At 45.2% G+C, this 23,291-nt stretch overlaps 1 protein-coding gene across 1 annotated transcript in view; it reads right to left on the bottom strand.

The window, feature by feature from the left end:
• The window catches only part of SPATA6 (spermatogenesis associated 6), a 53,892-nt gene extending 40,558 nt beyond the window's left edge, over positions 1-13,334 (bottom strand). The window contains exons 1-5 of the mRNA XM_075286254.1: positions 13,083-13,334; positions 10,455-10,593; positions 5,217-5,279; positions 2,673-2,882; positions 1,718-1,805 (exon numbers count right to left, since the gene is read on the bottom strand). Of these exons, the coding sequence (XP_075142355.1) occupies positions 1,718-1,805; positions 2,673-2,882; positions 5,217-5,228 (310 nt within the window). The 5' untranslated portion in view covers positions 5,229-5,279; positions 10,455-10,593; positions 13,083-13,334. The remainder of the gene's footprint in view (positions 1-1,717; positions 1,806-2,672; positions 2,883-5,216; positions 5,280-10,454; positions 10,594-13,082) is intronic.
• Between the last annotated feature and the right edge of the window lie 9,957 nt (positions 13,335-23,291).

Below are 23,291 nucleotides of genomic sequence, written 5' to 3'. Positions count from 1 at the left end.
CCTTATTGTGGTCAGGTTATCTTCTCATACATGTAGTGTCCTCCTGATACCCAGCCAGGAGGACCCTCTGGAGGGCTGGGCGTCTGCACTGAAATCTACGACAACTCTAGCTGCGCCATTTGCACCAATAAACTGACGTAAATGAACATAAATCTGGTGGTGCCAGTGGTCACATGCATATTATATCAACTTTCAGGAAAGTGGCAAGGGCAGTGTAAAAGAAAAAGGTTGCAATTTGTTGTACACCTGACTTGTGCAAAAAAAAATTGCATTTTTTAATGTCTTGTATGTACAGGCCTGATAAATCTGCCCTAATATGAAGGACGTTTACCTCTCCCTCTGCTTACTGCAGTAGGTGAAGTCGCTTCTTTAGATCTACAATCTGATTCTTTGCCACGGACAAGTCTCCAGGTTTCCTTTGCACCAGTTTCGATAAACCCCCACCAACGCGTTTCAGCTGTGCTGCATACATTATATTCCTAGCACAGTATCTTTCCATCAAACTTATTGCAAATGTATGCATTCAGACTATAGCGAAGCTCTGCCGTCTGTTGTTTCCAGCCACGTTGCAGTCTACGATCCTGACACTATATATTCCCACTTTCCTCATTTAACAGCGCCCACTCACAGGCCCTGTGCTGACAAAATGAAATGACACAGATTCATGTGCCCAAGGGGACACACAGGCATATTCTGACATTATGGGCATGTACCCTGACATCAGACAGTGAGTGGGCTGCGTCGCCTGCCCGAGCGTACTCTGACCTATTAATCAGAGATGTGTATTCTTCTAAATATTGCAGGTTATGATCTGCATACAGGAGTCATATAAGGATGCACGGACCATTCTGATACAGAAATCTTTCTCATGGGGTTTAAGAGCCTTAGCAATCATTCCTCTGCATCGACCTGTGTATTCCAGCCAGTACAGAACAGGCGCTGAGCGGTACATTTTGTTATACCGTTCTTACATGACACTGCATCATGATATCTTATCACAGAAAAGAATAGAAGTCATTGAAAGAGTCTAGAGAGTTCAGATTATTACCTCCTCCGCTAATCTCACAGGTAAAATGTAGTCAGCGACCCCCATAACACAAGAGGAGGGAGTTGTGGAGTGACCTGGCAGTCGGGGTAGAGATGAGCGGACCTTACAAGATTTGATTCAGGTTAAAAAGTTCAGTACGAACCACGCCTTAAATTGGCTTAAAACATAGTGTATAACACTATCACGGCTCCTAGGTACCTATCTATAATACATAGTGTATAACACTGTCAGGGCAACTAGGAACCTATCTATAATACATAGTGTATAACACTGTCAGGACTCCTAGGAACCTATCTATAATACATAGTGTAGAACACTGTCAGGGCTCCTAGGAACCTATCTATAATACATAGTATATAACACTGTCAGGACTCCTAGGAACCTATCTATAATACATAGTGTAGAACACTGTCAGGGCTCCTAGGAACCTATCTATAAATCATAGTGTATAACACTGTCAGGGCTCCTAGGTGTCATGTTAATCTCTGCTACATCAGTATCAGCTCCGCTCCATCCTTTACTTGTATCATGTGATGGAACAGAATGGCGCTGATCACGCAAGATGAAAAAGATAGGAAATAAAAGTAACTGCGCAGCTATTTACAAGATGTCCAGTTCAGGATACAAAAATAATCTTTAATTCCTTGAACATACAACAGTGTTACTTACCCCAGTGCAGCCTCGAAGATTCTTCTGATCTCGAACTTCCAGCAGAACATGACAGCGCAGAAGTGTTGGGGGAGGAGTTTGTTTCTACCTGAAAACAACAAATGTCTCAGAAATATAAAAAGCAATAAACATAAGGGCAGATATGGTGGGAATCTTGGTTGGTTTCTCTTTAAGGGGTATCTTTTCCTTAAAACTTTTATAACTTATTGATAGGTGAAGGTTCAACATATGGGACCTCCACTGATCCTAAGAATCAAGGGGCTGCACTACCAAGGCACCGCTGTGCAGGATCAGCGGTCGTCCCATATGTCGGCCCCCAACTATCATAAAGTGATCAATAAGATGGGAATATCCGATTCAAAAGGTTTTCCCATTAATAGCGTTCATATAAAGGCTTGATAGCTGAGGGACAGACGGCTTGTACCCAAAGTGATCATGAGAAAAGGGGCTCAGCTGCCCCATGTGAATACAGAAGTAATGCACATGCTTGGTTAATATTCCATTCACATCCACGGGACTTCTCTGTCCGTGCCATAGAAGTGAATGGAGTGGTGGCCAAGCATGTGCAACACCATACATTCACACAGGGCACCTGAAGAAATTTGAGTGCATGATCCCTGATGATACACATGTGTGGTCAAGAATCCATTCACTTTGATAGGGCTTCTAAAATATGTTCCCTGACCATCCCACAGAAGTGAATGGAGTGGTGGCCAAGCATGTGCACCACCATCCATTGGCACTGATGGAGAAAGCCATTCTTTGTGATCACACTCCATTTCTACGAGGCTTCAAAGAAGTGCTCTCTGGCCATCCTATAGAAGTGATCTTGGGTTGTCTCACTGAAATGAATGGACTGGTGGCTAAGCATGCACGTCACCGCTCCGATAACATTTTGGAATTACAAGTTTTAGGAAGTGTAAACTACTGGAGGAATATACGGCGGCTGACTTACATGTCTGACTACGAATGGAGGCTTGCTGCAAGTTTCCTTCTTGAATTCGTAGGGTCCCAGGTGTAAGTGGGCTAGCCTTTGCCTCGAGTCCTCGGAGAGCTCACACATGCGCCTGTTGGTATAGGGGGATGGTGAGCGAGATTTGGAGGCAATGGTGGGCTGCTTGTATCTCCTGGAGGTTCTGGATAGGCCATCCCTATGTGTGGAAAACTGTGGAAGACAGAGAGGCATGTCAGGAATGGGTGGACATGGCGAACGCTACTCAATGCTCCAAAGAGGCTGCACTTTAAGGGGTTGTCCACTTCTTTTTTGATTAATGTTCATCAGGATATGTCATCAATAAAAAAATCATGGGGGTCCAACAACTGGAACCCCAATAGATAGCACTCGCAAACATCATGCTGTCACTGTTTACATTACATGGCGTTTTAAATGAAACACAAGGCCTGTGATGTAAACCGTGAGGGGGTCACAGGGCACAAGTGCTGCAACAGCTGATCAGCAGGGTTTCTGGGTGTCAGACCCCCATTGATCTTTTATTAATGACCTATCCTGAGTATAGGTCGTCAAAAAAATTGGACAAATCCTTTAAAACAAACTCTCTGCTCTGCTAACAGGAAGCGGGATCCGAGCAAGGCAGACCTCTAATACTGAACACCAACCCAATACCTTTATAGTGAAATATTCTGAATCTGAACACGGCCGAACCAGAACTGCCATTCTTATACTAATACATAGGATGGCAATTAGTATAGTATATATTATACTAATTAGTGTGGCCCAAAGGAGGTGAAAAAACATAAAAAAAAATAAAAAAAAAAACTCACCTCCCCTGGACTCTGGTGTTGGTCTTCATCTTCTTTTGGGCTCCGAAATAACGTTGAGGGCGGTGATTGGGTAACGTCGATCCCGCTTTCATCTTCGCGTTACAACGTCACACACCACCGAGGCCCATTTACAGGCTTCAGTGGTCTGTCATGGCATTCAGAAGGCCTGAAGAAGATCAGGAGCATCGCCGGAGCCCAGGGGAGGTGAGTAACACTGTTTTTTGTTTGTTCACCTCCCATGGGCCCTCACTAATTCTACTGTGGGGTCTGCAGAGACCCCAGAGTATATTGGCAGTACCATGTCGGACGTGTTCAATGAGGTTCGCCCCAACACATAATCATAGGGCTTGTTTAAGGGGCGTGAACTAAATAATCACCATTAATCCTAATCTAGGTAAAATGCATGTTTATTTAGGCCATAATCACCCGGCCTTAGTACACAATATAGTAAATGTCCCTCCCCTGGTGTCTTCTCCACCATGTGGGATCCAGGCAACGGAAATTTCCTGACAGGTTCCCTTTAAAGGGATTCTACCATTAAAACCTCTTTTTTTGTGGATAAGACGTCGGAATAGCCTTTAGAAAGGCTATTCGTCTCTTACCTTTAGATGTGATCTCCGCCGCGCCATTCCTTAGAAATACCGGTTTTTACTGGTATGCAAATTAGTTCTCTGGCAGCGATGGGGGCGGGCCCCAGTGCTGAAAATGCGATGGGAGCGTCCCCACTGCTGCTCGAGAACACGATCCTGTGATGCCTCTATCTTCGGCTGGCTCCTCCCTTTCTCTGTCGTCTTCCTCCTGCATCACCTCCGACGCCTGTGCACTTGGCTCTGCCAGTGAGACACTAGTAGAGCCGACTGCGCATGCTGGCCGGCGGCCATTTTTGGGAGGCCGCTCTTGCTCTTGTAGTTCAATGCAGGAGCGGCCTCCCAAAAATGGCCGCCGGCCGGCATTCGCACTCTGCTCTGCTGGTGTCTCACTGGCAGAGTCAGCTGCGCAGGCGTCGTAGGTGACACAGGAGGAAGACAACAGAGAAGGGGAGGATCCAGCCGAAGATAGAGGCGTTGCAGGATCGTGGTCTCGAGCTGCAGTGGGGACGCCCCCATCGCATTTTCAGCGCTGTGGCCAGCCCCCATTGCTGCCAGAGAACTAATTTGCATACCGGTAAAAAACGGTATTTCTAAGGAACGGCGCGGCGGATCACATCTAAAGGTAAGAGACGAATAGCCTTTCTAAAGGCTATTCCGACATCTTATCCACAAAAAAAGAGGTTTTAATGATAGAATCCCTTTAAAGAAAGCGTAGGAAGGACATAGACGAGAACGAGGGAAGCGTTCCCTCGTATAAACACTACACAGGTCACACAAGAAACAAAATAGAAAGAGGAACTTTCCGGCGCGCATCTGACCGATTCAATTACATCAAGCGTCGCCGCCGTTTCAATGTCTGCGCAATAAAACCACTTACTGTTAATTAAAGTCTAATTGAGCAGTCTGCTTTCTTTAGTACACAGAGATCTGCGGCGGTAAAACCTGTTAGCGGAAATATATATATATATGTATATATATATATATATATATATATATATATATATATATATATATATATATAGGAAAAAAAATCCAGTGGGTTTCCTCCGCTTTGGCGTTCGCCTTTTACATAATACCTCCTGTCATCAGACAAACAAGAAGTAGCAGCGGCGCGAGCCCTCGCTAACCTGTTTCTGCATTCTCCGCCCGTCGCTGGGTCACTGTTCAAACATACGTTCTCCGACAAATCCCTAGAGGGGGCGCAAAAAACAATAATTAAACATCAAGGTCTAGGAGAAAAGGCGATTACAGGTAAATGTCATGGCGTGTAACAAACTGGGGTTTAATTGTAAAGCTTTCCCTTTGTAAAGCGCCAGACTTTAATAAAGATAATTAAAAAAGACGCGGGAGCGGCAGGAAATGTCAGGCAGATAACATTTGCATTTCTGACGATTCAATTACAAATGATTACATTGCTTTGTACAACAATTAAGATCTGACTTTTATTCCGATGAGCGTTTTGTCAGGTTTGAGGCTTCTAAGTGGCGCGGTTAATGGCGATTAGACAAAAAAAAGAAAGAAAACATCAAACGCGCAAAATAAAAAGATAAATAAAAAAAACGGCATAAAAACAAGGTGAAATATTTGACACCGTAAAAAAAGGATGAGACGGCGGATCAATGAAAATAAACAAAGCGAGCGATGGGAGGAGGGCTCGTCTCCGGATGCAGAAGCCAAAGGCGGAGAGAGATTTTGTTTCAATAATCATTTTGTGGAGAACGTGAACATTTTGGGATCGTAATCTCACGATTGAAGATTGTTACCCATTCATAGGACACCAGAATAGGGGGCCTGAATACGGCGGTGGTCATATACATGCGGTGTCGCTCTACTGTACTCTAGGAGACGGCGGAACCCAACAGAATTGTGAGTATAGTCTTGTATTACACAGACCAGTCCTATTAATGTCCCCACCGCCTACTTTTGACGTCAATGTTAAATAACCAATGGCAGAAGGCACGTGTCATCAGCCATCTGGGTGCACTCATCATTGTGGAAGGCACGATGGATCAACACAAGTATGCATCTATCCTTGCGGACCATGTTCACCCCTACATGTAAATTGTTATTCCTCAGGATGATGGCATCTACCAGCAGGACAATGTGACGTGTCATAAAGCTCGCAGTGTACGTGTGTGGTACGAGGAGCACCAGGATGAGTTTACCGTCCTCCCTTGGCCAACAAATTCCCCGGACTTGAACCCAATTGAGAATCTGTGGGATCACCTCGATCGCGTTGTTCGCGCTGTGGATGCTCAACCGCATAACCTAGCGCAGCTGGCCACGGCACTGGAGTTGGCATGGCCCAACATCCCAGTGATCATCACTACAACATCCCTTCTCTTCCTGCACGTCTCGCAGCGGTCCGCTCTGCCAAAGGGGGTTATTCTGGATTGTGACAGGCGATCATATTAATGTGCCTGGACTGTGTATAATATAGGCTGTGACTCTGGATTAAAGGGGTTATCCAGTTTCTAAGATTGATGGACTGTCATAATCCATTTGTCCGGGGTCCGGAAGTATCCCTGCTTCTGCTCAAGTAAAAGGCCCCTTTAAATAAGAGCAGAGCTGCTTCCAGACCCCAGGGGCTATATGTTTGGCTATATATATGCCCTATATGTTTCTGTAGTTTCGAGTGCTGTCAGACAGATGTAGTGATTGGTGCGGGGTCTGGGTGTTGTACTGGTGACCTACGAATATAAAAAAAAATCCTCCTTAGGATAGGCTGTCAATATTAGATATGTGGAGGTCCAACAACCAGGACCCCCACATATCAATGGAACGCAGACAGCGCAGCACTCGGTATTATTTACATGCCAGGAGTCGCACTGCTTACTCGCCGTACAAACCGTAGCAGTGACTGTAGGTACTGCAGCAGTGCCCAATAGATTTCAATATCACCAGATGAAATCACACATTTATATGCAACCCCAACTACTCTATCTACATTTAACCGCTGGAAATAATATAGAAGTGTGATCTTGGTGTCCTATGAAAGCTGAGAATATCATCTTTCATAGGACACCAGAATCACTGTTCTATTTTATAGAATAAAGTGATATCTGCCCCCTCCCCCATATCCTCAGCTTTCCTGCATTATACAGGAGCCTGTCCAGCCGCACCCCCCAAGAAAATTTCAGCACACAGTTTCATAAAAAGTAGCCAAAATTTGTCGATAAATTGAAGTTCTTGGTATGTCCAGTTACTCTTTCAAGGTCAGAGCTCTAAGGTTATTCCAGCTCACTATAAATCACTCACTATATGCTTGCTAATATCCAACTACTGCCTGGCATTGCCTGCCAAGGTTTCATCTGTCGAAGCAAAGCTGCAGTGTAAAGCATGGAAGAAAAACCTGGACCGCTACATCAGATACCAATAGACAATACAGTGGTTGCGCTCCTGCGGAACTGAACGAAACAAATAGCAGGTAATGACTTATACATATTACCCGGCTCCGCCAGGACATTGTTGAGCGCCGTATCTATTTGGATCCATCCAACAACTACAAATGCGCTGAATTGCTGTTGCGATGACAGATTGCAGCCTTTGTGCCTATCTGCTTTATCATTGAAATATTAAAGACAAATAAAGCGATATTAATATTAATATACAAGAGGGAAGCACTCCATCACGCCGCCGTCTGCAATGTCAGAGCCTTCACAGGGAAACTTTCCGTATAATCCAGTAATAGGCAGGCGAGTCATAAATCTTGCATTTACTGATAATGACATATATATAACAGCACTTAGGTGAAGTGCCATTTTATTCAGTGGAAATTGTATTTATAAGTACTTGGAGCTATGGGATGCATTCCAAAAATCTTGTTCAAGGACTTTCCGCTTAGGACAAATTATGTCTGGAGCTGATCTTACAATGACGAGTAATTCACTTCCACGACGCCGGGTCTGAAGAGCAATAGCTACAGCGGTGACCGCATCCTTGCCGGATTGCAACAGGTGACCTGTTTTTTTGGTAGAATAAAACCGCACAAATCTGTTCCCTATAGAGAAAGGGGGATTTTTGCTTTAAAAGGGACTGTCCAGGATTTGGAGCAACCCATGGGGTGGCTTGCAATGGGTGAAAAAAAAAAAATAGCAAACTTACCGTACTTGTCCTTGGAACTTCCCTGTGCGCTCCCAGTCTCTGTTCTATTGTGTGCCAAGGAACACCAGAAGACGTTAGGATCACATGGACACCGAGAGCCAATCAGTGGCCTGAGAAGTTGCTGGTGAGGAGCCAGTAAGGCAAGCCCTGGCACACGATGAATAAGGGACTGGGAACGGACAACGGAGCACCAAGGACAAGCGAGTATGTCTTTTATTTATTTTTGTCTTCTACATTCATCCCAGTTGCCCCAGGGGTTGCTCTAAATCCCTTCAAAGGGATCCTATCATTAAAGGGGTATTCCCATAACTCTTGTTCTGTAGCATGCAGGGTCTGTGCTCTCTTCACTTCCTGGATTTCTCGGCACATTGGTGGGCGGGGTTCTTGCACTGCTATCTGATATGTTTGCAGTCAGTAATGAGGGATTGGTTGTAAATGCATTACCACAGTATGAAGCTGATGTGGAAACTGATGTAGCAGAGCTGGATTTGAGTCCACTTGCATTACATACAGAGGTAATGGACTCCTTATCTCAGCCCTTATCAGCCAAATTCAATTAAATCGGCTGATAAGTGGAAAAGCTGAAGATAGACAGCACAGTAATCTCACCTCCCCCCTCCCCTATCTGAGGAGCTCCATTGCTTGTCAGCCCCTCCCTCCCCCTCTAAGAGCAGGCAGCTACTTCACTTGGCAAATGAGCAGATAAGCCCAGTGGCCACAGAAACGCAGCATCTCTAATGCTGTGAGAGAACTCTCCAGCGCCTCCTCCATCTTCTTCAGGAATGGGTCTTCTTCAAATCTTCTTCAGGCGGTGGCTTTAAACATCTAGGCCTCGGGCAGCCGACTGCACATGCCTGCCGGCCACGATAAAATGTACGCTTACAATACTGTGTAAGTGACCATTTTCCTGTGGCCGGCGGGCATGCGCAGTCGGCTTTGCCCTAGGCCTAGAAGTTTGAAGCCACCACTGGAAGAAGACCCGTTCCTGAAGAAGATGGAGGCAGCACTGGAGAGTTCTCTTGCAGCATTGAAAACACCCCCAGTGCTGTTTGAGCGCTGGGGCCCGCCCCCAGTGCTGCGAGAGAACTCATTTGCATACCGACGAAAACCGGATTATATACTGAACGGCGACGCGGAGAAGACATCTAAAGGTAGGAGAAGAATAACCTTTCTTAAGGCTATTCCTACAAGGTACCCAGAAAAAAATGAGTTTTAATGATAGGATCCCTTTAATAAAGCAAAAATAATTGTGTCTGTAACTCATAGCAAAATATGGAATCCAAGAGTTCAGTTTCCGTACAGCGCCACCATAGGAAAAATGAAGTATTTCATGTTGTCGACTGATATATGTAATGTGTAATGCTTGGCTATTTAAGTCCAACTGAAAAATAGATGTTCTTTGTGGCCAATTTCTGCGGTGCCAGGAGTCGTACCCACACCAGTCTGATAATCACTTGAATGGGAGCTGGATCGCAGTAACACGGCCAATACACCATGGCTTTGGCCACTATGTAGCTAAGGTACCTGGAGCAATAGTGAACAGCTGAGGCTGAAAGTGACGTAAGGTGAGGAAGCGTGTGCCCCGTCATAAATAAGAGGCCCCCTCCATCAGAACCAGAAATATGAAGACTGACATCTAATACACCAGTCTTCATAAATCTCACCTAGTGTCTAAGTCTTAGTGCAAGTTTAGACTACACAGCCCTAAATTGCACCAGATGTATTAGGGTGTCTTATGTGGAATGTTAAATCTGGTGTATTGTTAGGCTGTCTAATCCATTAGCAGTGTCCAGAACAATCGATAAATGTATGCAAATATAATATGTTGCAGATGTGACACAGACCGCATCCTACTCTGTCCATGGTGAAATTTGGACCCAGCACCCAGACCCTGCACGGATCATCTGATCTAGCAGCCTCCGGGTACTGGATGTTACTAGAAGATGGGCAAGGCGTCCTATAGAAATAATAGGAGTAATGCAGCAGCCCTGTACACTGTATGGCAGTGGTTCAGGTGAACTACAGCGCTGGTCCTATAGGGGCCATCCATCCACTAGCAGCTTCTGGCACTCGGAGGCTGCTAGTACAGATGATATGTGCGGGGTCTGAGTGCCTGAATACCCCTTTAACATCTACCCTCACCGATCACTAGAACAGGGACCCTTCTTCCTCCAGGACATCTAGAGCTTTATTTTATATGCAAATAAATGCAGGACTTTCCGGGTCTTCAGTTACAATCAGCAAATAAGAAGTGCACTTACTGGGAAGAAGAAGAATGTGATTTGTGAAGGAGGCGAGCTCATGGATCCTGCAGCTTCATCTCATGTCCACGCTGTCTTAGCACAGATAAGAAGCCACAGACTCTGTTGTCAAAGCCGTTTCCATGGAGGGCGCACTATGCTGCAGAGAAAACCAAGAACACACTTGTGTAAACTCTGATATTACTCCACCAAGCCTAGACAAGAATCACAGGGGGCAACACGGTGGCTCAGAGGTTAGCACTGCAGCCGTGGAGTCCTGGGTTCAAATCCTGCCAAGGACAAAACATCTGCAAGGAGTTTGTATGTTCTCCCCGTGCTTGCGTGGATTTCCTCCCATATTCCAAAGACATACTGATAGGGGAAAATGTACATTGTGAGCCCTAAATGGGTCAATAAAACACCGGGCATTTAAAGGGGTATTCGCAACCACAGGTTAAGGGTCTCAAGAGGTGAGACAGGAACGTCAAGTAACCCTCATTTACTGATTTGCATTGAATTTAAAGGGATATTCCATGATAACTTATCCGCTGAGACCTCCAAGGGATTTCACAGCGGAAAGCACTCACTGTTTGCAGCACTTTTTTCTCCGCATGTTTTGTGCGGAAACCACATGGACCCCATTATAGTCTATGGGGTCAGTGGGTTTCCCAGGTAACCGCTTTTTAATACGTATAGGTTTCCGTTCGGGGGGGTCCCAAAGTGGACTCACCGAACGCAGATGTGAACGGGACCTAAGAGTAGCGCTGTATGTTGCTCTGCCAAATTTGACAGATCTGACATTGGGCCCCTGACGTTCTCAGGTAACCCAAACGCAGATGTGAATGGGGCCTTACCCTCAAAATGATGCAAATGGCAGCACAACCCCATGAGATTCTGCAATAAGCCAGAGTGTCAGTGGAAAACTTGTGGTATGTTATAAGGTGCAGTGTGCACCGAGCCGTAGTGCAGTTTCTTGCAATGATTCAATAAGGCCTGGATTCCACGTTAATGTGTAGATACTGGGCGCAATTAATTATTACCAATATATTTGTGTGTTACGCCAGTCCTGGGAGCTCCGAACTCAACAACGTGTGGTTTGTTAAAGGGGCTCTATCAGTAGATTTTCATGTTTTTAGCTAAAGATATGCCTGAATAGCCCCCCACGTTTTTGTTAATTACCGCGGAAAACGATATGCAAATCAGCTACAGGGTGCACGGTGGGCGTTCCATGCACCCCCTTGTGTCTTACCTTCTGGACGCCCACCGCTGCCTCCAAGCCCTCCTCCTCCTGCTTATTCACCGCCTCCATTGTCGGTGGTTTCTATTGAAGGCATGCTACTGCGCACACTCCAGCTCGCAATGTTCTCTACGGGAAAGGGAGCCTTCACACGGAGTAAACACGCGTGTATTTTTGCAAAATACATGTGTAAAAATAAGACTCCCATTGACTTCAATGATATTTTTTACACGTGTAAAAAATACGCCTGTAAAATGTCATTGAAGTCAATGGGAGTCTTAGGGCTAGTTCACACGTGAGTATAAGGGGAGGTTTTTGACAGCGGATTTCGCGTCCAAAACCTCCCCTTATAATGGTGGTCTATGGAGACCGCCGGGCTTCTGTTCTCCGCTAGCGGCGAGCTGCTGCTAGCGGAGAAAAGAAAGGACATGTCCTTTCTTCAGGCGGAAGCCGCGCTGTCTCAGTCGCGCGGCTTCCGCCCCCCGCAGCTCCCTCCTATGTCGGCTCATTCATTTGAGCCGACAGCAGAGGGTTAAGCTGCGACAGCGATGGTCGCGGCGGGCGGGTTTTGACAAGAGATAGACGCGGCTCGCCGCGGCTCTCTCTGTGTCAAACCCCGCGCGGGCAGTTCACGTGTGAACTAGCCCTTAGTTTTACACGAGTATTTTGCAAAAATACATGAACGTTTACTCCGTGTGAAGGCTCCCAAAATGGCGCTGGAGTAGTGCTATTGCGCACACGCGTGTTTTAAATAGAGACCGCTACTGTGCACGCTCCAGCGCCATTTTCCTGTAGAGAACATTGCGAGCTGGAGCTTGCGCAGTAGCGCACCGGAGGGAACGTTACCGAGCACGACTTTAATAGAAACCGGCCACAATGGAGGCGGTGAATAAGCAGGAGGAGGGCTCGGAGGCAGCAGTGGGCGTCCAGAAGGTATGATGCAAGGGGGTGCACGGAACGTCCACCGTGCACCCTGGAGCTGATTTGCATATCGTTTTCCACAGTAATTAACAAAAACGGAGTGGGGGGGGTGTCTTTCTACTAACGATTAGCAGGCATATCTTTAGCTAAAAACACGATAATCTAGTGATAGAGCCCCTTTAATAAACACACTGTCACAAGCCTTTCATAAAGGACAATAAAGCGCACGCCTTGCAGATTTAGTTGCCAAAAATGTTGTGACTGACAATCATCTCCATTCCTCTGCATGGGGTTGTTTCTGCAAATCCTGCCCAGACTGCAAAAACTTCCGCAATACACTTACCCAGTGTGAATTGTAACCTAACACTATCTGGAAACTTATTAGCGCACTGAGCTTTGTGGAACTACAAGTCCCAGGACGCCATGACAGTCACTATAGAACTATCTAGACACAGTCACAGCCATTCATGGCACAGTAGCAGCTGCTTTACCCCTGGGCGCGGTCACCATTTGCGCTGCAATCCTCCGTTCACTTTGTCCGTTGAGGCCAAATCCCCGTCCTGTGTTTGTGGGCGGTGCCCGGCCCGGGGGCTCGTCCCTCGGATGTTACATCACTCGCCTCCCCGGTTTCGTGTTAGTCACAGGCCTCGCTTACTATACACAAGTCCTGGGATGGCTGGTGACAATGAGGGGGCTTTGTTAAAGTTTTCCGGTTACAAGTTACTGTGTTAACCGGCTGGGGAGGAAGGAGCGGCCATTATAGAGGAAATGATGCAAAAGCCTCTGTACTGTATACATAGCAACGGGCGGCCACGAGAAGAGGCTTTCTATCATGGGAATGACAATACTTTCTAATCTTATTATTATTAGAATTAAAAAAAAATCCACATTTTCAGTTGTTATATCTGTTCTTGGGAAAGCTGGGTGACGACCAATGTGCCTGTCATGGCAGCCGCTATGGGATGGTTTTGTAATCCAGCTTTCCCAGACCCCTGAACAGCAAATGATGCAGCAGTGTCAAAGAGTACCATATGTACTCAGTGTGTTCATCCAGCTTTCCCAGACTCCTGAATGACACACCTGGTAGTAAGAGTTTATGACTGCAAATTTAGGTAGATTACATATGTAATCTGGAATGGAAACTTTCTTCTCACCCAGCTTTCCTACAAATGGATATAAGGCGCCTTCACATTCAGTAGAATTTGTAGCAGAACCTATTCTGTTTATCCCGATGGAGTTGTTTTAGCCACAAGTATATGGATTCTGCAACCCCCATTAGGCTAAAGCCCCACTTTGCAAAAGCAGTGTTTTTTTGTTGCAGGTTTTACTGCTTTTTTGTGAGCGACCACAATAGGAATGGAGGATATCTAGGATGTTCTTATACTTATCCCTTTTGCTGAATCCACTCCTGGCATGGGCTCAAAAAACTGCAGCAAAATCTGCAACAAAAACCGCTGTGTTTCCGACATGTGGGGTCTTAGCCCAAAGCCCCTTGCAGATGACCGTGGGCTAGGTCAGTGTGCAATCCGGGTTTTTCCTGGATAGCACACAGACCTATTCATATAAAAAACAAAAAAACTTTGCAAGTCTTCAGTAGGTGATACCTTTTTTAATGGCTAACTCATAATGATGACAGAATATGACGTTTCGAAGCTTCCTCTGAGCTTCTTCTTCAGATATAACTAAAAACACCTTCTAGAGGCTGCATATTTATGACTGGACACAGCGGTAGAATTACAGGAGGGAGGGGGGAAGAGGCTTATTACTATATACTTATAACAACAAACAATCAATTGCCAGATCCCTGGTTCTTATCTTAATGGCTGTCTTAATGATTTGTATAAAAAGACATAAACCCAAGTGAGATGTTCATCCCATTGTCCAATGTCTGGAATAGGGTCATGGCCTTGTACTCATAAATCAGTCGCTGTTTCCTTGATTTAAAGTTCCCTTTTAAGATCAAGATTTTCATGTCATTGATGATGTTGTGATCTTCCTGGCAGAAGTGTTTTGGCACGGGAAGATCAGTTCTCTGTTGTTTGATTGTATGGCGATGTGGATTAATTCTCATTCTGAGTTTCTGACCAGTCTCTCCAACATACAGATTTTCAGTGGAACATTTGGTGCAAATGATCAAATACACTACATTAGGTGTGTTACAGGTGAACGTACCTGGGATTTTATATTCCCTGTTAGAGTTTGGTATCTCTATCCTGTCAGTGGTCAGTATGTGCGGGCAGGTCTTGCACCTCTTCTGTCCACATGGAAATGTTCCTGTGTTAGTTGGAGGTGACAGTGACTAGGGCTAGTTCACACGGGGGCAAAGAGGCTGAATTTGACAGCGGATTTCACTTCAAAATCAGCCCCTTTAATTTACAATAGTGGTCTATGTAGACTGCTAGCTTTTTTTTTTTCTGCTAGCAGAAAAAAAGAAGCGACATGAACTTTCTTCAGGCGTTTTCCGCCTGAAGAAAGCAATAGAAGTGAATGGGAGGCGAAAAACGCCTAGCTTTTTTTTGCAAAAAAAAGCGACCGAAACAGCGAGGCTTTTTTTCGGCCCATTCACTTTACGGGAGGGGAAAACAGCCTGGCTTTTTTTGAAGCTGTTTTTACAAAAAAAAAAAAAAAAAAAAAGCTCCTAAAAGCGCAGCAAGGTCCAAAAAAAGCTTCCTAATTAGGAAGCTTTTTTTTCAGGACCAAAATAAGCCACATGTAATTTACGTGTGAATTAGCCCTAAGGTCCCACCTAGTGGGCTGCAGCAAAAAATTATGTGGGAAAAACGACGGTGGCAACACATTGCGGTTTTTGCAGAGGTTTCCTTGACATGCGCATTCCAAAACCATGATGGTTTTGGGAATTGCAGTGTTTTCACTGTGTGTATTTTTCAGCAGTGTGTGGATGGGATTTGCTAGAGACCCATCCTCTTTGCAGTGACTGTAAAACGTTACGGTTTTTGCCATGGCCAAATCGCAGTTTTTAGGCCACATGGTGGCCCCCCTGGACTACAGAGGTTTTCTCATGAGGACAGCATCGTTGGCCTGGATTTTCACATCCCTAGGCTAATATTGCCAGGGAAAGCCATGGGAAAAATGCAGCAGCATGCTGCGGTCATTCAAAAAAATGGGAGTACATAGACGTGCGAGGCACCCCAGTGTGGTTCTCTGATCTGGCACACATAGGTGTGTCCCAAGTATACGATGTCTATGTATCATAATACAACATTTGGATAAGACTTCTCGCCTCAAGACGACCCCTTTAAGCATTTCCGCATGCAGACCAGCTTGTCCGGCCCGAATGTTATTTTGTGGATGACTTTACAGCGTTTGAAAGGCCATTTGTTTGCTTGAGTTGAAGGCATAGCTTCAGCGTACATGAAACATTGTTATACACCCCGCATCCGGACGCTATAGGATAAATCACAGCAACACAGCCGGCGCAGGGGGAAGCAGATCCGTAGAAGGTCTCAGGCACAGAAATTGGTTAACACATGACATTTCAGAAGCAACACTGTAGTTGATCTTTAAGTCCTGTCATTTAGAATGTCCTTTATAAGAACTTTTAGACGCCGGTAGCCGCGCTAAGGTCAGGCTGCCAAGATTTACAAATTAAATATCGACAAAGCCCACTTGAGATGCAGAAGTATTTGTAGATCTTAGATTCTGTCACTGAAAAATAAATATTCTTTGCTTTTTCCGCCTTCTTTTGTTTCGGAAAAGAATAGGAGACCTGATTAGGATAAACAAGGTCACCGAGAAAAAAGCTGAGACGCCGCAGTTTATGTGCTGACCGAAGGGGTTTGCAGTGCAAAATATAAATCCAAAAATCAGGCTTGGATGTTGTTATATGGGTTATGCTAAAATCAAGGGCACAGGAAGAGATGCTGGAAACTATGAAAGCCTTCTTTAAAAAAAGTTACCTGCATTATAGTACCTGTGGATGTCGGCACCCAGCTTTCCTCATACCCCTGAATAGTTATGCAGGGTAAAGCGGTTGCATATGAATTAGTACTGATGGCCTATTCTTAGGAGAGGTGGTCAGACAAGGATGACCCTTGGGACCCCCACTGATCATGGGCCATGAGCCCACTGTTGGTCCAGATACAATAAAACATTCAGATACTACAAGGAGCTGCACCTGCTATTGCAACTGACCCCCATTGAGGGTGTTGTCCAGGACTTGGAGTGAATGGATTCTGAAGGGCCATCCACATGCACAATATCTGATTGTCAGAAGCTGTATACAGTGTAGGGGTCCGTACACTATAGTGGTGGCGCCGGGAGGACTGCAGCCCCCTCCGATCCACTTGAACAGGACTGCTTTCGGCTGTATAACTTGTAGACGATTTCCAACGGCCGAAAAAGCTATTTGGTGGGACCCTGACCCATCTGATACTGGTGACTAGGGTTCAGCCGATCTTGACTTTTCAGGATCGATTTTGAAATCCGATTTCCGATCATTTTTCATTCGAACCCGATCTCGATCCCAATTCCGATCCCAATACAAGTCAATGGGATTTTTTTTACTAATCGGAGATCGGATTTTAAAAACAATACTATTCACTATACAGCATGGAATCTAATAATTGAATGCTTTAATTGTTAGAATCCACGCTGTGTAGTGATTTTTTTTTTTAATCTTCTGGCTACTTAGTCCCCCTGGTGTCCACTTACCTGCAGAGATGACTGGTCCGGTGCCCGGTGTTCTCGTTCTTCTTCGCCTCGCTGCCCGCTGCCTCCCAGGTTAGGAGAGTGTGGGCAGGTACTGGGAGGGGAGACATCACATCTCCCCGCCCTGTACCCGCCCACACTCTCCTAAGCCACAAGCCCCGCCTTCTTCCTAGCTCTTTAAACACTAACCTGGGAGGCGGGGGCAGCGAGGCGAAGAAGAACGAGACCAGCCATCTCTTCAGGTAAGTAGCTACTAGAGATGTTAGCTAGTCTCCCATTAGAATGAATGGATGCAGTCGGCGCGCAGGGCGTTAAGGCTGTTTGCCGGCTGCTTCCATTCATTCCTATGGAACCGCAGCGGAGCCTTCACACCGAGTATACACTCCGCTCAGAGTGAGCGGAGCGTATACTCAGTGTGAAGGCTAACATTCCTAGCTTTTCCTACAATGCTTGGCCATTAGCAAAGCATTGTGGGAAATAATCACCGATCTCGATCCCACCTAAAAAGATCGTGTTCGGAATTCCGATGGCGATCGTGAAATTTTCTCGATGGCCGACCAGAATCCGATCTTTTCCGAACACGATCGTTCAACCCTACTGGTGACCTATCCACTGGTCCGTACTCATCTCTAAGACGGTGTCCACTGCCCCCTCTAGGCGGCGCCATTTTTGTGTTACTACACTGAAGAATACCAGGATGCTACATCTAGGGTAATAATACTACTGATAGCAGCCTAACTTATATTGTGGGGGTGGGCATAAAAAAGGGGGATTATGTATTGTGTGTGATAGGGTAAAAAAAAGGGGGGTCGTATACTGTGTGGGGTACATAAAAAAGGGTCATATTCTGTGAAGGGCCATAAGAAAGGGGTCATTTACTGTTGGGGGCAATAAAGGGAGTCATATACCATGTGTGAGGGCCAGAGAAAGGAGTCATATACCGTGTGGGGGCCAGAGAAAGGGGTCATGTATTTCATGTAGTGGGGTTGTATACTGTGTGGGGGCAAAACAAAGAGGGTGCAACCCGAATAATTGGATTTTATGATCTGCAAATGCGAGACATGTCCTACAACTTTAATTAGGGGTCCCCATCACGCAACCCGAGGCTAAGGTTTTAGGATATACTCCCTTTTAGCCCAAAGAACTTATAGATCGTAGCCTATAGAGAAAGTCAATGTAGACACAGCCTCCCTACAAAGACTTCAGTTTAGAGCCCATTCACCCACTATAGGCTGCTGTGAGTCTGTATTCTGCTGACAGGTTACCGGCACATTGACAGGAGGATTCACCGCTTATGTATTAGTAGATTCCAATATTAACACTATATTAGGAAATGGCCACTGAGGACGTCACCAAATCGCTTCCAAAGCTCGACTTTCCCTTTAATTTCTGCCAGTACTAAATATGCTATTCCTGCAGGATTGTTTTTTCTCATTGCACACAGCCTGTAAGATATGAAAGTTTCACCTACTGAATAGGTGATAATAGCAGAGATGAAAAAGGCATTGGTCTATTGCTGGAGCATTTATGGAAGGAATGCAGCCATCAAAGAGACACTTAGAGAAGAGAAATTGTCCCCGGACACTGATGAAAGTGATATCATTGCTTCGTTTATTCCAGTCATTTCAGTACGGCTGAAAAATGTATGCATCGGGAGTAAAATGGAAAAAGCCAGAAGTCACTCTCCTATCCTTCAGAAATAAGGACACGCTTCTGTGATAGACATAAAGGAGAAGATGCGTATAAGATGTATTGTTTCTTCAAGAAGACTAATGAACATCCGGCCTGGATTGAGGTCTCTAGACCCATCAGAAGGAATGGTGCTATCCTCACGGATATAGTCTGTCTGGGATGACATGAAGAGACAGACGGATTGGACAAGCCTACATCTACAGAAGATCTGTGCTTGGTTCTCCAAGATGGCGGCAGGAACAACCTCCCTGCCCAGTTTTTTTGAGCCAAAACCAAGAATGGCTACAAAAGGAATGGCTAATATACATGAAGGTCGTATACTTCTCCCTCCTGCTCAATCCATTCCTGGCTTTGGCTCAAAAAACCTCAGCAAAATCTGCAACAAAAAAAGCTCTCATTTCTGCAATGTGGCGCCTCAGCCTAAGGCCGGGGCCCCACGGGCCGGAAACGCCGCAATTTTCCCACAGCGGAAACACCAAAGGAAACATGACATTTTCTACATCTGCAAAGTGGATGGGATTTGTGCGAATCCCATGCCCTTTTTGCATTTCAATCCGCAGCATGGACACACTGCGATTTCCAAAACAGGAAATCGCAGCATGTCAATTTTATCTACGGAAACGCCGACGGCGTACCCGTAGATATAATTAGAGATGAGCGAACACTATTCGGAACAGAAAGTTCATGAAGTTTTCCTCCGTGGACTTTCTGTTACCATTATATCTAGAGATGAGCGAACACTATTCGGAAAACAGCCGTTTTGAATAGCACGCTCCCATAGAAATAAATGGAAGCAGCCGGCAGACTTTGCCGGCGGCCACTCGATTAACCCCCCGCCTGCCGGCTACGTCCATTCATTTCTATGGGAGCATGCTATTCGAAACGCCTGTTTCGAATAGTGTTCGCTCATTTCTAGATATAATGGTAACAGAAAGTCCGCGGAGGAAAACTTTCTGAACTTTCTGTTCAAAGCTCCATCCGCGGTTGTTCGCGCTGCGCTTTAGTACTGTGTATCGTCCTGTGGGGGCCTTAGAGTGCGGAAACGCAGCTTTTTTTGTTGCAGATTTTGCTACGTTTTTTTGAGCCAAAGCCAAGAATGGCTACAAATGGAATCGGAAATATATATATAGCTCTTATACTTCTACCTTCTGCTTAATCCACTCCTGGCTTTGGCTCATAAAACCGCAACAAAATCTGCAACAAAAAAAGCTGCGTTTCCACAACGTGGCGCCTCAGCCTAAGACAGTTTTTTGCTCGGACCCTTTAATCTGGCCCTCATTTCCACCCTTACTATCAACGCCTGGTATGAAACGCTCCATTATTAGCGGCGTAATGACATTTTACGGTCGGGTTTCTCTTACTGTAAATCACTATTATCTAGTTAAGGCAGCGCCGGGTTTCATAGAATTCATATGTTAGACGCATGACAAGAATTAGATGATAATTTTATTTTCCATTATCTTAAGCCCCTCCACAATAACGCCGGCTGTCGACTTCGCCTTCCATAGCGCTTAATGTGTCCGATTCTGCAGAATTCCCTCTTTTGTAAAAACTAATGACTCTCGACTAGAGTAATGTTTTCCTGTGACTCCAAAACCATTTTGCTTAATGAGGTACTAAGTCTTTATAATTAGACCCAGAAGGGAGCGGGGACCTGCCCAAACGAACAATCATTATTTAGGTAATTTATAGTAATGCAGAGAAAGGCAAAAGAGGGGGGAAAAAAAAAAATTCTGAATTCTTCCAAAGAAAGCGACTCTTTCCTTCCGCCCGCGCTCCCTAGCATCCAATTACCCTATTAAGGCAGCATTTTGTTGCTAAGGACATTAATTGAAATGTAAATTAATTTATGTGGGATCGCCTAATTAAGTTGATATGTGATGATGGTGTCAGGCTGGCCTGTGCGGTTCATTTTTATCTATATATTTATTTATTTCGCCAGTATCCGTTTCGCCCGCCGATGGAAGATTTCGGCCTCCCCCCTCCCTCCTTTGTGGTTATAACTATTTAATAAACACGTCAACTGCGCTTTTTTTTTTTCGCATTTTTAACACCAACTTGACTCTTGATATTGAGGAATACTTAAGTCTGAAGTTTACAGAGCAATTAAACACTCTCGCGGGAGACCTGATACGCGGAGACTGTCAGCCAACGTAAATTAGTAATTCTTATTTTTTTTTTTCCCCCTACGGCCTAAGAGCTAATAGTAAAATTCCTGAGATCATCAACTATTTGTGTTTCTGCGGGACTCGTGTCATATGTTACATCCTGTTGTAATTACGCTACAATATTTCTCATCGGAGGAATTGCTGGGAACGGGGAAAATTCAATTAGATTATTTTAATTATTTCTCAGGTCACAGATTGATCTTCCCGCTAAACTCGGGTTGCCCTGCTCGTGCCGAAGAGGCTGCAGATGCAATTTATAAGTAATATGTCCATACTATAATTGCTTCAGTATCTAGAAGAACATTTGTGTATACTTTGGGCCAATGTTAACTTCAAAGAGGATCTTTCGCCACCTCCACCAATTCCATCTCTTTGCATCATTCAACAGGCCCCGTTCCAATGATTCCGGTGCAGTTGGAATTTTTTCTCTAGCCCTTACCATTCCTGAGAAAATGATGCTGTTAGTTTCAGCTCACTACTATCAGGTGGGCGGACCTAGGCTGGAGTAGACAGTCTGGGACACGCCCACCTCACAGTAGAGCCTAATTAGCACATCAGGTGATGAAAATAGCAGAAATCATTGCTCAGGAATGGTGAGGGCTAGAGAGAAAATTCCAACTGTGCCAGAATCAGTGTAGCCACGCCTAGCAAAGGAGGCAAAAAGTTGGAGTTAATGTTGAGAAGCCCCTTTAAGAATTTGCAACTAATAAGCAGAACAGTTGGATTAAGGCTACATGGCAACATGAAGAGGACAGTATCACATTTGGTAGCCTAACAGCTGTTTTTATGAGGCAGAATCTGCCTGAAAATTCGCCTCTCGACTTTCACATTCATTTCAAAGGGAGTCACACGGGGGTCTCGTATGTCCTGTATCCATGTATGGGTCTTGTGTGTCCTGTATCCATCTAAGGTTCCCTTGTGCCCTGTATCCGTGTAAGAGTCCTGTATGTTCTGTAGAGGATAGAGAGCAACTGTCTGATCAGTGAGAGTCCAACTACTGAGTTCCCACCAATCACGAGAACAGGGGTCTTGTATATCCTGTATCCATGTTTGGGTCTTGTGTGTCCTGTATCCATGTAAGAGTCCTGTATGTTCTGTAGAGGATAGGGAGTAACTGTCTGATCAGTGAGAGTCCAACCACTGAGTTCCCACCAATCACGAGAACAGGGGTCTTGTATATCCTGTATCCATGTTTGGGTCTTGTGTGTCCTGTATCCGTGTAAGAGTCCTGTATGTTCTGTAGAAGATAAGGAGTAACTGTCTGATCAGTGAGAGTCCAACCATTGAGTCCCCACCAATCATGAGAACAGGGGTCTCATATATGCTGTATCCATGTTTGGGTCTTTTGTGTCCTGTATCCTTGTAAGGTTCCCATGTATCCTGTATCCGTGTAAGGATCCCTTGCGTCCTGTATCCATCTAAGGTTCCCGTGTATCCTGTATCCATGTAAGGATCCCTTGTGTCCTGTATCCGTGTAAGAGTCCTGTATGTTCTGTAGAGGATAGGGAGTAACTGTCTAATCAGTGACAGTCCAACCATTGAGTCCCCACCAATCATGAGAACAGGGGTCTCGTATGTTCTGTATCCATGTTTGAGTCTTGTGTTTCCTGTTTCCATGTTTGGGTCTTGTGTGTCCTGTATCCGTGTAAAGGTCCCTTGTGTCCTGTATCCATGTAAGGTTCCCGTGTATCCTGTATCCACGTAAGGGTCCCTTGTGTCCTGTATCCGTGTAAGAGTCCTGTATGTTCTGTAGAGGATAGGGAGTAACTGTCTGATCAGTGAGAGTCCAACCATTGAGTCCCCACCAATCATGAGAACAGGGGACTTGTATGTTCTGTATCCATGTTTGAGTCTTGTGTGTCCTGTTTCCATGTTTGGATCTCGTGTGTCCTGTATCCGTGTAAGGATCCCTTGTGTCCTGTATCCGTGTAAGAGTCCTGTATGTTCTGTAGAAGATAAGGAGTAACTGTCTGATCAGTGAGAGTCCAACCATTGAGTCCCCACCAATCACGAGAACAAGGATCTTTTATGTTTGGGTCTTGTGTAAGATTCCCTTGTGTACTGTATCCATATAAGAAGCCGAGTACACGTGGACATTAATCAACTAAAGACACAGCAAGAAGTAAAAAGTTACTGAACTCTTCGTGTAAAATGGTGCTCACCGACAAGACA

Source organism: Leptodactylus fuscus, chromosome 9 (genome assembly GCF_031893055.1).
Source record: "Leptodactylus fuscus isolate aLepFus1 chromosome 9, aLepFus1.hap2, whole genome shotgun sequence".
NCBI lineage: Eukaryota > Metazoa > Chordata > Amphibia > Anura > Leptodactylidae > Leptodactylus > Leptodactylus fuscus.
Note: the sequence above shows the minus strand (reverse complement) of the source record. Positions and strands in the feature narration are given on the sequence as shown.